This window comes from Haliotis rufescens, unplaced genomic scaffold, assembly GCF_023055435.1.
Source record: "Haliotis rufescens isolate VD_foot unplaced genomic scaffold, xgHalRufe1.0.p SCAF_16, whole genome shotgun sequence".
Taxonomy (NCBI): domain Eukaryota; kingdom Metazoa; phylum Mollusca; class Gastropoda; order Lepetellida; family Haliotidae; genus Haliotis; species Haliotis rufescens.
The window spans coordinates 4,877,225-4,893,472 of NW_025963846.1; the positions used below are offsets into that span (position 1 = coordinate 4,877,225).

General features: G+C 42.7%; 1 protein-coding gene and 1 long non-coding RNA gene across 2 annotated transcripts; one reads left to right on the plus strand and one right to left on the minus strand.

Moving 5' to 3' along the window:
• Positions 1-3,461: 3,461 nt before the first annotated feature.
• LOC124144246 lies at positions 3,462-3,916 on the plus strand. Its single transcript, XR_006862391.1, has 2 exons — positions 3,462-3,787; positions 3,820-3,916. It is a non-coding gene; the product is annotated as an uncharacterized LOC124144246 (long non-coding RNA).
• A 1,547-nt stretch (positions 3,917-5,463) lies between these two features.
• LOC124144244 (proton myo-inositol cotransporter-like) lies at positions 5,464-16,154 on the minus strand. The gene is made up of 9 exons (XM_046513561.2): positions 15,436-16,154; positions 14,782-14,941; positions 12,895-13,103; positions 11,075-11,186; positions 10,052-10,212; positions 8,963-9,089; positions 7,696-7,928; positions 7,179-7,331; positions 5,464-6,044 (listed from the first exon to the last, which is right to left on the minus strand). The coding sequence occupies exons 1-9, from the start codon at positions 15,830-15,832 to the stop codon at positions 5,824-5,826; spliced, it is 1,773 nt and encodes a 590-aa protein (XP_046369517.1). The 5' UTR covers positions 15,833-16,154; the 3' UTR covers positions 5,464-5,823.
• Between the last annotated feature and the right edge of the window lie 94 nt (positions 16,155-16,248).

Here is a 16,248-nt window from a genome sequence, read left to right on the forward strand (position 1 = left end):
ATCAAACACTCACCAGGCACTACATCTCAATATAATCTAGCTCTGTTTGCAGCTGATCTAGAAAGGTTCTTGCAACGATTTGTGACAAATGGATGAAACTGGGTTCAACACTTCCAGTCCGAGTCCAAACAACAACCAAAACAGTGGAAACATTGACATCACCACCACCGAAGAAGGCAAAGACTGTTCCATCGGCTGGAAAGTTAATGAACTCAATTTCCTGGGATGACGATGGTGTCATTACGATGGATGATCTTCCAAAGGGCCAGATATATTGAAGCAATTACAGGGTGAGGGGGGGGGGGGGGGGGGGGAGAGAAGGTGTCTACTTTCATTTGGTCAATGTGCCAGTGCACAAATCAGTCATTGTCATGGATACAATCCACGGATATTCCTGAAGCACCAATCTTATTCTTCCAGCTGTTCCCAAAATAATGAAGAAAGCTCTTGCTGGAACCCATTTTGACATCAACAATGACGTCATAGCATCCGTAGAGAAGTTTTTGGATAGTCGGGAGAAAAACAAAACTGGCCAAACACTGTTGGCAAACGTGTTTCATTGGGGATGGGGATAATGTTGGAAAATAGATCATTTTGATGTATTTTGGTCAAGTGTTTTTATGTGAGTCTGAGACCATACCAATCACCCCTCGTATTTTCTGTCTGTATGTTTCTAATGTACTTCATGATTTATAATCAAACCTTGCGAACGCAAATCGATAAATATGTTAAATCTGAAGATCATTTTGTCATTGATCTCTGTTTCTGTAATCTGTTTGGCTTGAACTACGGATAACGGAAATAAAGATGTTATCCCAAACACGTTGACGTTTCTCTATTTGTTGAAAAAGTTTAATATCTTTCTTATACCGACTTTTCATCAGGTGAAGTTCTGCCTTAAAGGGCGAGGCATGTAAAAGGCGCGTGGATCAAAACAGGTGGTTAGGGACCAACCAATTGATAATCTAGGATTGGGGTTCTGCGACTTTGTGTTTGCAGGATGTTTTCCCGGTCACTTCTTCAAAACACGCATTTGTTACTATGAAAGGAGGAATCTAAAGCGCTCTGTTCAAAATTAACATAAAAGTGATCTTATCTACAGTTAGACGGCCTCAAATGTCAAAACACAGCAGGTGTTGTCTCCCAATTAGCATGTCCACATGTGGGTAATACACATTTCTACGTAGTTGGGGAATAATTTGACGGCAAATGTCTGGGTTGAACATGGATAGGTTATGAATCTATTATTTTGTTTCTTTTCAATACGTTTTTAGACGACACCGTGCTTCCACATATGAGTGAGTGAGTGAGTATTGTTTTACGCCGCTTTCAGCAATATTCCAGCAATATCACGGCGGGGGACACTAGAAATGGGCTTCACACATTGTACCTATGTCGGGAATCCAACCTGGGTCTTCGGCATGACGAGCGAACACTTTAACCACGCCGAAGACATGGGTACAATGTGTGAAGCCCATTTCTGGTGTCCCCCGCCGTAATATTGCTGGAATATTGCTGAAAGCGGCGTAAAACCATGCTCACTCGCTGGATGCTGGTAAAGATGGTGGCTTGGATGACACTGTCATTGTATATCTGATTCACGACAACTCACGGAAGTGTGAGATTTGTTTACTAATATTCCAGCAAGATCACGCGGGTTACTAAGAATGAATGTGAGATGTAAACATAATATTTGTTTGTTTCATGCTGTTTTACGCCGCACTCAGCAATATTCCAGCTTTATGACGGCGGTCTGTAAATAATCGAGTCTGGATCACTGAAATCATGAGCATCGATCTACACAATTGGCATCAACCAAGTCAGCGAGCCTGACCACCCGATCCCGTTAGTCGCCTCTTACGACAAGCGTAGTCGCCTTTTACGGCAAGCATGGGTTGGTAAACATTATGATGTGGTCACTTTAAACATAGCGATATCCGTGAATTATAGTCACGTGACATAGCAGGCCAATCAGGACCGAGTATGATGAACGGGTCGCCCCACTCTCCTACCCAGAGTTCCTAGGGGCCTGCATAGTATCTCTGCCACAGGCCTGCGACATGTGACGATTCGTCACATCATACACAGCCCATTTGATATATTGTATATGTTTTTCATCTGTTTCACTTTTGACGAGTCTACACATTTAAATAAACATATGTCATAGAAAATATCCAGAACGCGAACGACTATTTCCATTTGAGTATTTACCCTTGTTTACTTTGGGGCGGTCGGGTAGCCTAGTGGTTAAAGCGTTCGCTCGTCACGCCGAAGACCCGGGTTCGATTCCCGACATGGGTACAATGTGTGAAGCCCATTTCTGGTGTCCCCCGCCGTGATATTGCTGGAATATTGCTAAAAGCGGCGTAAACCCATACTCACTCACCCACTCACTTGTTTACTTTGGTTATGCGGCTCCACGTTCTGTCTTCGAAGCACTGTAGAGATCTAGCGATATGGTCACTCGGCTGGACTGCACTGATTTCAGAATTAGCACGTTTGTTTACAAACAAGAGAAAAGTCCGTGATATGCAAATTAGCCTGTGGCAGTGGTGTTATGATCGTCACTGGGCCGGAGCCTTGTGTTGTCCGTGCGGCATGCATATGTGTACAGCCATACTCTGTATCTCCAGGGCTCGTATTTCGATAAACCTACACCAACCCCTCGACCCATTCCCGTGATTCTTGCGATCGCAAATTACCCGTCCTCGATTTTCATTTACTGGCACCGTTATCTTGTCTGCTGTCTTATGTAGTCGACTAGAATACATATTATTTGCAGTCTTCACTGTTATCCCTTACAGATCGATCTTAAACCCCAAGTAGACCAATTGTATGTCGCAAAATCACTTCAAGACTGTTAGAGTTACCTGCCTTATCTATCGTGTCGCGTGTGGACCGTACCGATTCGATGATAGAGTGAGAAAGTAGATGTACGTCCAATGCCATTCTAGCATTTAAGAGTAATTTAAGAGTATATCTTGCTGACTTAACTTAACTTGAATGCTGGTGTTCGGCAGGTGCGCTTTACACAATCTTCTTTCAATACATCACAACGCATGTTAACGTTTCATACAGTTTATTCATGCTTTGACAGAGTAACAATGTCGGTTGAAAGAAACCTCGTCTCCAGAGTCTACTGATTGTGACGTAGGGTGTTCTGTTAGTGAGTGTGTGGGCAGTATTTCAGTTATATGATGGTCAGGTGTAATGGGGTACAACGTCGCGTTCAAGATTACTGCACTTATGCAGCGACATGCATGTGTGTGTGTGTGTGTGTGTGTGTTTGTGTGTGTGTGGCTGCTTGTGCAAATCCGGACTACTGCCGGTTTTATGGTGCTAGCTCACTGAGATACCATGCCGCAGTTTAACATGAACACCCCACTTAGACACAGTACACTGACAGTAAACTGAGCCGACATGTCAGCGTTAGAAATTGGCACTAGTCCTGTCGTCCTAGCCAAACTGCCCAATGGTTAAGGTATCACAAGGACTTGTAGAAATTTGCCCTTTTTAATAAGGGTTTTCCTCTATGTTATCATTATAAGGACTAGTGGACTAAAAGTGTTAGTTTCTACCGCTGCAAGTCTTTGAAAAGACGCATAGGGGACGAGGTGAGTGAGTGAGTGAGTGAGGTGTCCACCATGGACGCTGTGGGGAAGAGACAACACTGAGGGCGAGGTGAGGATCAACCACGTGGCTGCTGCAACGTTAACCCACATACCTGTAGTAGTGCGTGTGGCCATGGCTGGGACAGTACGTGCGAGCGAGTGTGTTTACATGTGAGGTCAATAACGTGCGAGTGTGTTTACATGTGAGGTCAATAATGTGCGAGTGTGTTTACATGCGTATTTCTGTGTATCATGTAGTATTATGCATTACTGTGTACCACTGTATCTGTCTGTGTTATTTCAAGCCGTACTCAGAAAAAAAATCCAGCTATATGACAGCAATCTGTGAATACTCGAGTCTGGACCAGACAATCCAGGGATTGACACCATGAGCATCGTTTTGCACATATCTATTTCTATGTACCATTATGCATTACTATTTAGCATTATGTAATATTATGTTTATGTACCACTTTGTATTTATAAGTACCATTATGCATTTATGTAAAGTATAATTACCATTTTGTATTCCCTGTATCATGTACCATGATGTATTTGTGTAAAGTACCGTGTATAGTTACCATTATGTATTCTACGTACCATGCACCTTGATGTATATATGTAAAGTATAATTACCATTTTGTATTCCATGTACCATGATATATTTATGTAGATTAAAATTACCATTATACATGACTGTGTATTCTGTGCACCATGATGTATTTATGTAAAGTATAATTACCACTATGTAATACTAGGGGCCATGAAGTATTACTATGTGTCTATGTAGCTATATGTACCATATTGTATCATTATATACCAGTACGTGTTACTGAGTTCTATCCAATTGATATAATGAAATTAAATGCATTTTAATGTGTGTTGCTGTTGTCATTGTTGGAACTAAAAGATACACATAAATATATATATAAAAAAACCTATACAAATATTTCTCAATAACGAACTGCTAAATGACATTGAGGTTTGAATCAAGACGTTTTGAACTTGGCATGAATAATACTGAAATGTTGTCGTTGCATTAATTGTTTATCAACATTCTTTCCTTAAGCATACCAATAACCTAGATGTGCCAGGCTAAAAACGTTTTGATATCACCTCGAAAATTTAACAACATTGTTCATGAACCACGAAACGGGTTTTCTCAAACAGTAAACAAACCAAGTAATGGTGGGCGTGGCAAGAACGTCAGCTGGTAGTGGCAGCATTTGATATGTGTTTTCTATGATGTCCACGTTTATCGTTACGTCATGAACAACTCCGCCATATGTAGGCTTGTATTCATATGACAATAGTAATGAATGGCTGTATCAGCTGTCGGCTGTATCAGCTGTAATTTAGCGAGAGCATTGTCAAGTGCATTCGACTCTCAATGATCTGTGATTACTGTAATTAAATAGCCAAATGGAGGCTTGGAAAATAGTAGGGACACTTGAGTATTATTTGAGGCTGCACTCTATGAAATCTTTAAAATAAATCTCATGTTTGATTGTCAACATACATCATCAAGCATAATCATACAAGAAATTGATCATTTGTTCGAGAGTGTGTTTTGTTTTAAACAAATTATACTTTAAAATCCAATTCGAGTTGTTCCGATCCCAGTGATGCTCTGGTTCAGACAAGGTGATGCACTTGTTCCAGCATAACACTCATTTCTGGCACAGGGTGTTTGTTTGTTTCTTGTTTAACGCCGCATTCAGCAATATTCCAGCTATATGTCGGCGTTCTGTAAATAATCGAGTCTGGACCAGACAATCAAGTGATTGACATCGTGAGATCGATCAAGGGAATTGGGATACGATGACATGCATCAACCAAGTCAACGAGTCTGACCACCCGATCCCGTTAGTCGCCTCTTACGACAAGCATAGTCGCCTTTTACGACAAGCATTGGTTGCTGAAGACCTGTTTTACCCCTGATCTTCACAGGTCTCGATGCCCTGGTTGTGATACACATGACTGCAGTCGGAACAAAACAATTCCACATTGATTCCAATCAACAACGTTTCTCTGCGTGTCAGAATTGCAACAACCATACGTGTATACATATTATATATAATATGATATATAAATATAGATATAACTATTGATATCTATAAAAATATGTGGTCATAACTTTGCTTATCACAGACATTGATAATGATGGGTTCAGCGGTAAAAGTAACATGCAACAACAATAGAACTAGTTTTGTCAAGCATCCGAACCTAACGTGGTTTCTGTATCTGCCGTGCCGGGAGTGTATTGCTTGCTCAGTGCGTCTGCGTGCAGGAAGTGAATCTTCTCCTCACGTGATCCGGAAGTCATAAATAACTGTTCCACTTCTTCAAGACTTTTGTCCTTAGTCTCTGGGAGGAATATTAAAACGAAGACAAACCCGACCACGCACATGCCAGCATACAGCCAGAAGGTTCCTATAAGCAAAGTAAACAAGTGTTATTGAAAACGTAAACAAATAAATCGAAAGCTTTAAACTATGATTGCATTTGTAGTTCTAGCTCTTGTTTTAATCTAATCACGTCATTGATGCACATACACTTTTTAAATATGTTTTAAAAAGATATTTATATATTAATGTTAAACACCGTAAAAGGCGATTATGCTTGTTGGAAGAGGCGACTAACGGGATCAGGTGGTCAGGCTCGCTGACTTGGTTGATGGATGTCATCGTATCCAAATTGCGTGGATTGATGCTCATGATGTCAACCACTGGATTGTCTGGTCCAGATTCGATTATTTACAGACCGCCGTCATATAGCTGGAATATTGCTGTGTGCGGCGTTAAACAACAAAAAACAACAACATGTAAACAAGAAGCTTAATTCTTCATGACAGAGGTTGTTATTCTCAAGGACATCCTATTGAAATCTTAACGGCCCTATAGAATCATGTGCAACCACATGAGCACAAGGTCATCATAATGAACCTCCCAAACTACTAGAACCGTACTGAGGCCTTCTGTGCATAGAGAGCTGACATATGACGAATATGAGCCGGTGATTGGCACTACCGACAGATCGAAATGTCGGAAAGACTGAATGTAGAATGTGCGCGTGTGAGCTAGCATGGGTAAATTGAGACAATAAACACGTGACGTCCGCCTTTTCGTGGTCACTATGAACTCAGTGCCTTATCATATGAGGAGGCACAAGGAGCGCCGCAATTCTCTGTGTAGAGTTACTTCCCTTTACCACACCAGGATAACATGATAACAGGTTGGAACCTCTGTTTATATCAGATTAGGTTATTTCAAGTTGAGTCTTTTAGCTTTTTTTCCGTGTTCGTAGATTGAACCAAATTGGTAATGATCTACGACTGGCGTCTCTCTTTCCCCCGGCGATAAGCTGACAAGTCACCCAATCAGTTAATCCCTCGACTGGTTCAAACTGCAGATGTTCTAGTCAGCAAGCAGGGAGGCGTTGCCAAAAGGGGCAACGTCCTATTACCGTTACGGTCTGGTCACATTAACCTTAGACGTACACACGATGTCATACTCTACATGGAGGTCGTCTTATTTGACTATATATGGTAATGCACATGCGACTCACCATATTTGGTAATGGTCTCTGTAAGGGTCAAGAACGTGAGGGAGATGAGCAGGTTGAATGTCCAGTTTGTTGCACCTGCTAGGGCCGTGCACGTGCCACGTGCCCACAGGGGATAAATCTCCGAGTTTACGGTCCACGGTATTGGGCCAAGACCTTAGCAACATAAGCACATGCTAACAACATTGTCATTTCTGTAACGGTGGATGGTCCTCAAGTACATTTTTTTACAAACCAACAGTAAATTTACATGCTAATCAATTACTATAAGGAAAATTCAAAATGTTCATGTAAAATGTCTGACACCTCAATTCATCATGGGTTGTGTTATCCCAAGGAAGTTGAGAATTAGTGCACATGCACATTGACCTGATAATAACGACATACTTTGAGCATGCGTAGCACGGAGTCTTGCTCTATATTATCATAATTGTGCGAGATACACTTACACTTCAGGTAGTGATATGATTGCGCTGTGTGTCAGGAAGTCAAATGTTTGCAAATACACTTTTGGCCTCACCTGGTGCAAATGAGAACACAAACAGCACCATCCCGAGAACAGGCATCCATGAGTAGTTGTTTGGACAATACCCGTAGGCGAACATGAAGGCGGACCCTGGTTCGTCACTGGCATTACAGCGGCCAACCAATGAGCGACCTTCGTCGTTAGTATCTACAGGGAGACATGACCCATCTGTGGTGACGTCGTAGCAGAAGCCGCAGTCGGTGTTGGTGGTGCACTCATCGCAGTTGCTGAGGACATGAAATAGAACTGCCCTTAATTGTGGGTTCTTCGACTCATGTGCCTATCACGTGAAAATATATCAAATATGTACCGTAAGTTTATAGAGACCTGTGGCGAAGCAATATAGTGTTACATGGACGCCATGTGTTCACATCTGACACAGAGGGTGAGCTATGTGTTCTATGGCAGTGTAATTTATTGTTAAACAATGATTGTAACTGTATTACATTGTTTCTGTTGATATTCAGTAGAAGTTCATTGCACTGTATTTGGACATTGATTAGTTGTCAGGAATATAGTACTATTCAAAGTAAGCAGTTGTGTGGATATTATCTTTAGATACTCGGATTCATTCGTCGACACTTTCCGTAACCTGCAAGACGCTTGTCCCGGAATAAGACGAGTTATATTAGTCACGAATGGCTCGAATTATCTGAAAACTTCCGCAATAGCATGGGCGGATGTCAAGCGTTATAGAAACGTGGAATATTCTGTGATTTTCTGGTGACTGGTCAAGCACTGTGTGGAAAGTGCTGGAAGCTCGTTAGACTAAGTTACGCCTGCCTGTCATCTCACATTTCATCTGTGTAGTTTTCACATTGCTGGGCAGTAACTTGTATTGATTTGTAAACCTAGTCAATTTTGTATCATAATTGTTGATTTTATACCATTTGTTGGTTGTTTGTTGGTTTCACGCGAAATCCTTCGTTCAGATTTCTGGGTTAATATATAATTGTTTCAGTTTGTAACACCGATTCTTCAATTATTTCAGCAATAATTATCATGACGGAAAATAAGCGATAAATATTTAAACCAGAGGGTCGTCTACTTGAAAACATACTGCGCAAAAACAGTCGAAAATTGCAAAACATGGGCCTTGAAGGCATCTCTACTATTGTACATCTTGTGACTGTGGACGACTGGCGGTGTTCTCAACGGCATATATGGTGTTCAGCTGTCCAAGGACAAATTCTAGCTCGACATCGATATACTTGTACTGATGACGATACAGTGTTACACAGGTGAGTTAAGTGGAGGTTACCTGTACAGTTTGTTACAAGCACCGGTATAGGTCTCATTGTTGAATGTCTCCGTGACGTTGATTGGTGGGGCATTAATGGAGGAAAGCTGAAAGCCGGTAGCCAGGACACCAAGGGAGAAGAACACACCTGGATAAGATGCAAGAATGTGTATCATGATATATATCTGTATTATCCATTTCCTTCGAGATAAGCGAGTTTATAAACATGTTAATCTATACATGCTCCACCATCTCTATGCTCAACCCCATCTGTGCTCCATCCTCTCTGTACTGCACCCCATCTGTCCCCCACCCCTCTGTGCTCCTCCCCCTCAGTCATCCATCCCATCAGTCCCCCACCCCCTCAGTCATCCATCCCATCTGTCCTCACCCCTCTGTGCTCCACCCCCTCAGTCATCCATCCCATCTGTCCTCACCCCTCTGTGCTCCACCCCCTCAGTCATCCATCCCATCAGTCCCCCACCCCTCAGTCATCCATCCCATCCGTCACCCACCCCCTCAGTCATCCATCCCATCTGTCCTCACCCCTCTGTGCTCCTCCCCCTCAGTCATCCATCCCATCAGTCCCCCACCCCCTCAGTCATCCATCCCATCTGTCCTCACCCCTCTGTGCTCCACCCCCTCAGTCATCCATCCCATCTGTCCTCACCCCTCTGTGCTCCACCCCCTCAGTCATCCATCCCATCAGTCCCCCACCCCTCAGTCATCCATCCCATCCGTCACCCACCCCCTCAGTCATCCATCCCATCTGTCCTCACCCCTCTGTGCTCCTCCCCCTCAGTCATCCCTCCTATCTGTCCTCACCCCTCTGTGCTCCTCCCCCTCAGTCATCCATCCCATCTGTCCTCACCCCTCTGTGCTCCACCCCCTCAGTCATCCATCCAATCTGTCCTCACCCCTCTGTGCTCCACCCCCTCAGTCATCCATCCAATCTGTCTGCCACCCCTCTGTTTTCCGCCTCCTGAGCCATCCCTCCCATCTGTCCTCACCCCTCTGTGCTCCACCCCCTCAGTCATCCATCCCATCAGTCCCCCACCCCCTCAGTCATCCATCCCATCCGTCCCCACCCCAGACAACACGTCTACGTACCCACGAAGCTACAGAGGAGCAACACCTTCCTGCCCAGCCTGTCCACCAGGTACATGCCGATGAATGAGGCCAGGAAGTTAACTGCGTTGGGTGCCACAACCAGCCAGATAGCGTGCTGCACGGAGATGCCGGCCATCCTCATGATAGTCGCACTGTAGTAGCTGTAAATAGCGACAAACCAGTGATGATTACATCTGTTTTATATTATTCTGTGCTGAGTAATGCATTATATAACACGCATGAATAGGTTTTGTTTCGTTGATTTCCTTCCCACGATGCATAAAATCATAATCAAATAATTATTCAAAACAGACCAGTTTTAGAAAAGGTTAACGGCGATTACGACGAACAAAGGACGAAAGCAATGTCAAGACGAAGAGTTTTCCCATACTGAGTGATGTTCCTCGTTAGTTACATCACTTCATAACGTCAACGCCAGAGAATCACCAGCCTCCATAATCAGCCGAAACACATCACATTGGGCGTGAAAGGCGGTAAAAATAATATGAATGGATGACTGAAGATCGGTCGTTGACACAGGGTTGTTACATACATACAATTCTGTCTTCGAAACGAGGGGCTGAACAATGTTTGCTCTTTTTCACAAAACAATGTTTTAAGGACACCCAGTGTGTCTAGTGCTGCCACACACACACCCCAAGTCCCACCCCCAACCACCATCCCCATCCCCCAATACACATACACACCTCACCCTATCCACCACCACCTAAATATTTGATGGTACAGTAAACTACGTTTATAACGAACACGCTTATAACGAAAAGACGGATATAACTAACTGTTTTCCCCCGGCCATTTGCTGTATACATGCTATATATATATATATATGCTTATAACGAACTGCGGTTATAACGAACTAAAACTAGTGGTCTCTTTGAGTTCGTTATAACCGTAGTTTACTGTATGTCAATCTGTCGAAATCCTGATTAGGAATTACCCTGATTAAACAATGTACTGTCCCGGATGAAGCTTCCGTTGTGTACAAGCTACGCCTATACTTACATAACAGTGTTGATGCCGCAGACTTGTTGGAAGAACTGGAGGCCGGCACCAACAAACAAACTCCGCCTGACGTGAGAGGTTGTCAGCACCCGGGTCAGTATAAACCCGTCATCTGAAACATGGGTGGGACAACATTACCCTGCATATAACAACTAGGGTGCCGATCTACAAAACGTTCGCGGCGTTACGACCGATCTTACCCTACAATTTATCATAGTCCAAGAGACCCGTGAACACCCGGGTTAGAAAAGCTCTTCAGCAACCAATGCTTGTTGCGACTAACGGGTGGTCAGGCTCGCTGACTTGGTTGATGCATGTCATGGTATGTCAATTGCGTAAATCGATGCCCATGATATCATATCACTGGATTGTCTGGTCGAGACTCAATTATACAGACCGCCGTCATAACCATCATAGGCCGAGATGAATGTCGCAACGATTCAAACGCTTTTTTTGCTTCTAGACCTAGGCTTCCACATTCACTCGGTTGATTTACCTAATTGCCCCTCGAAGATCAGTATATACCTTTTTCATCAAAATCCTGTTTCAGTTGAAGTGTGAAGTGTCAAAATTAACAATGGCCTTGGACCAAGTCCAGGTGTATATGTCCAGCCGCGTGTCAAGCTAAGGCATTGTCTCTTTGTTATTTTGGGTATTAACTGCTTGATATACGCAAAGAAACTCAGATCTGTTTGAACATTGTCAATCATATTTGTTGGAACTGCCAATTTGTTACAGCCAAGTCATTCTTTAAGCAGACTTTTTGAAAAAACAAGCAATCAAAGAGTGTACATGTGTACTTAACCAAAGCATTTGGCAACATTTATCCAAGAGCGCAAAAAATAGCTGTTATCTATATTATGGGTTATTGAACATATAATCCAGGGTGCAAGTCATTTTAAAAAGAAAACAAAGGTACCTAAATTTGGTAAAACCGATTATTCCAATGATGTAACTTAAAGCACTTGACGTAACATTAAAACCACTTGACGTAATATTCAGAGCACTTGACGTAACATTTAAAGCATTTGACGTGACATTACAATCACTTGACGTAACATTAAAACCATTTGACGTAACAGTGACACCCGCTGACGTAACATTAAAAATCACTAACGTCATGGACAACACTTATATTGAGGATAATTGTTATGTGATGGTATAGTTGAAGTAATTACTGTACTTTTGAAACATGTTAATGCTCTGACTCCTGTTTTACGTCATTCCAATGTATCTGGTTTATCATCTTCCCAAGACAAGGGAGTTAACTGACTATAAAAGTCTAGTTTCCACCCTTGCCGAAATTGGCTGGAATTCCGGAGTTACACTTTGGCTGGACTAACGAGTCATTGCATAGTATATCAAAATCGTATAGACATCCGGTTCTTGAACAACATGGATTTCAACATGCAGATTTCGGTCGACTGCAGGATTTGAAAAGCATGTGTCCCGTCAATGACAATGTTTTTGTGCTCAAGTTATTTGATGCACTTCGCGGGGTAGGACCTGTTTTATTACAATAGAGATCTTGATTATCGATCAGACCATCTTGACTGGGCGCCACCATTTTGTTTGAAGGAAATGCAAGTGATATGAGAGATGGAATCTGATTGGTCAATAGGAGGGACATAGAAGGGACATAACTCGTAATAGCCACTGGTGGGGCTACGTTCGAGCCTGCAAATTCCAGCCTAGTTCGGCAAGGGTGGAAACTGGACTTTTATAGTCAGTTAACGCCCTTGCCTCGGCAAGATGCTGGTTTATTGACAGGCCGTCTTTGTCGTCCTTTGTATCAATCTTGATAATGTATGAGTTCTCACTGATTGAAGAGGTTTTCTTGGACTCCTCCAGTTTCTGTTTAATGGCCGTCATTTCTTCCTCGACATCTGGCGTTCCGCGAACCTGCACCAGAATCTTTCGAGCCTTTTCCACGTGCCCTGAATCAATCATCCAGCGTGGGCTCTCCGGGAGGAAGAGGAATCCCACAAACTGCACAATACCGGGGACAGCAGCAAGACCCAGCATGTACCTTGACGAACACGGAAACACATCTCGTTATAAAGCCTGGTTCTAGCACATGATTTTTAAGTACCATGTTATATCACATGGCTATAGTGCATTGTTATGACATATTGTTATAGCTAATCGAGGGCGATTTCACGCGGACAACTTCAGTTCACGAAAAACCTGGGGTTGCTTACTTTAGATAGTTTGCAACGGGTGTTTTGACCATTGTATGTTGTTTATCACTGAGAAAGCCAATGGCATCCAGGACTTATCCCAGACTGTAGCTAACAATGGATAACAACTACATTGTACCACACGCTGTTTCCATAATTCCACTCTGCATGTTGCATGAATTATGCATTATGATAATTATATCACAATTTGATATGCCTGGCGCAAAATATTTTTATTATTCTTGTTAAACATCTCCTTCCTCGTTGCTTATCTAACTACATGACACTATTTGTATAGATAAAGATTTAATATTCCGCATTCAAACTTGAACAACCCTTTCCGCATTCCCTGGTTTAATCTGCACATGTTTGACGCGGAAGTAAAGTTCAGGTTCAACGGCATTGCTACAGGGCGTCATAGCATTAAAAACACGGCGTCATAGTGTTACAGCATTGCTACAGGGCGCCATAGCATTAAAAACACGGCGTCATAGTGTTACAGCATTGTTACAGGGCTTCATAGCATTAAAAACACGGCGTCATAGTGTTACAACATTGTTACAGGGCGTCATAGCATTAACAACACGGCGCGATAGTGTTACAACATTGTTACAGGGCGTCACAGCATTAACAACACGGCGTCATAGTGTTACAGCATTGCTACAGGGCGTCATAGCATTAAAAACACGGCGTCATAGTGTTACAACATTGTTACAGGGCGTCATAGCATTAACAACACGGCGTCATAGTGTTACAAGATTGTTACAGGGCGTCACAGCATTAACAACACGGCGTCATAGTGTTACAGCATTGTTACAGGGCGTCATAGCATTAAAAACACGGCGTCATAGTGTTTCAACATTGTTACAGGGCGTCACAGCATTAACAACACGGCGTCATAGTGTTACAACATTGTTACAGGGCGTCACAGCGTCAACACCATTGTTGCTGGGCAACAAAACGTCAACAACAGTGTTGCTACATGGGCGTCACAAGCATCAACAGCCTTGCTGCAAGTCATCAAAGCGTCAACAGCATTGCTACAGGGCGTGTCACAGCGTCAACAGCATTTAACATGGGCGCGTCACAGCCTCATTAGTATAAATATTATACAGCGTCAACAATGATGTTTCTACTCGAAGATAAATTGGACACTGTAACTGATGACGGGAGAAAAAAATGTCTGGGTCAAGCAAAGGTACCATCATATTAAGAATGTATGCAGCGCATTTTCCAATTATCCAACTGTTCATATACAGTAAACTACGGTCATAACGAACACGCTTATAACGAACTGACGGATATAACGAACTTACTTTTTAGTCCCGACTATTTGCTGCAGTTATGCTGTATATATGCTTATAACGAACTACGGTCATAACGAACTAAAAATAGTAGTCCCTTTGAGTTCGTTATAACCGTAGTTTACTGTATAACAAGATTGAAAGAGACAACAAACAAGACAAGGGTTGTTTTAAGATCTTATATTAAAATTTCTATCCTGTATTTGCTCAAGAGAATAATCACCTCCATCCTGTGTCTGGGAGGTCGCTCAAGGCACCGGCGATGATGGAGGAGACGAGGATGCCGATGGTTATGAAGAGCTGGTTCAAGGTCACCAGCGTTCCCCGGATGTTGCTAGGCGCCACTTCCGCCACGTACACGGGGACTGTCACCGAAGCAAACCCTGACAAGCAGACATGCTATACATTCTATACGTGAACGAACATGGCCGAGCGATCATGGTTATAGATATGTTGTTCCACATGGTTAGATACAGAAATAAAGGCGACGAACTGTATACAAAGTTGCTGTTTTTTAGTCTTTTATATAGTTATATTCACCAGAACTTGTTTATTTCATTGAGCTATGTAGCATTTTGAGGAACCGACCGTTTCATATTCTGGGGATGGGGTGGGACTTTATAGACAAATACATTGTGCACGAAAATTCTGGTTTTGCAGCTGTAGCTGGAAATATATATATATAATCTCTAGACAAAATCACAGTTCCCCCACGTCCTCTCCCCACGCCATGACAGTGGTGTATAACCACCAGACATGAGCTCTCTTTCTTAGTACTATTCAGAAATATGTAAAAAATATATGCTAAAACAAAAATAGATTCATCGATACATAAATCTAACAAAATTATTTTGTTTTGGTGAACTACAGAACATACCTATGCCGATTCCTATGATGATTCTCCCAACCAGCAGAACCTCCTTGTCTGGAGCGGCACCCATGACCACAGCGCCGATAGTGAACACCACACTAGCCGCCATGATAGTTCTCCTTCTCCCAACATAATCTGCCAGGTATCCACCGCACACGGAAAAGACGGCCGCCGAAGCAACCGTCCCACTTACTATCACCTCCGTCCATATTGTATCTAGCTTGAAATATGGCCTAATTAAGAGCATAGACCCGGAAACGATCCCTGTGTCGTAGCCGAACAGAAAGCCGCCGAGCGTCGCGAATATTGATAATACATAAACAAACCTGGGGTTAGCACTCCGCCCTGTCTCACTCCCTTTTCGTCCATTATCAACAGGGGCAGTGTTATCACCTGTTTCCATCCTCACGACAGGGTGCGTTGTGTGACTAGGTCCCGTGACAGAGTCATGACAGACTGGACTAGCTAAAACCCGGAGGTTAAAGGTTGTGTATTAACACGTAGCATGAAGAGAAGTATGTTGCATATAGCTGTGTATTGATTTTCTCATTCCGCTTTCAAGCTCTCGTTGTCGTTTCAGGCGCGCAACAGATGTGGGCGTCACATATATAGCCTAGAGTACAATCCTTTAGTCGGTTGATAAATGCCTGGCGGCACATTGGCGTGATTAGACAAGCATTTATCTGTGGCTCATTTTTTAAAACTGTCGTGAAAATATGACAAAGTTAACGTTTATAGCCGGTATCTAGCACTACTGAAAACTATGTAAAAGAAATAAAATTCAATTAAGACTAACAAAAATACTTTCATCGACATGAA

Excerpts from the sequence above, each read along its gene's own strand:
- LOC124144244 (XM_046513561.2), bottom strand. The coding sequence starts at position 15,832 with ATGGAAACAGGTGATAACACTGCCCCTGTTGATAATGGACGAAAAGGG. Across the intron at positions 14,942-15,435 it reads CATCATAGGAATCGGCATAG|GGTTTGCTTCGGTGACAGTC; the intron begins GTATGTTCTGTA and ends TCTGCTTGTCAG. Across the intron at positions 11,187-12,894 it reads CAAGAAAACCTCTTCAATCA|ATGACGGGTTTATACTGACC; the intron begins GTGAGAACTCAT and ends CCCATGTTTCAG.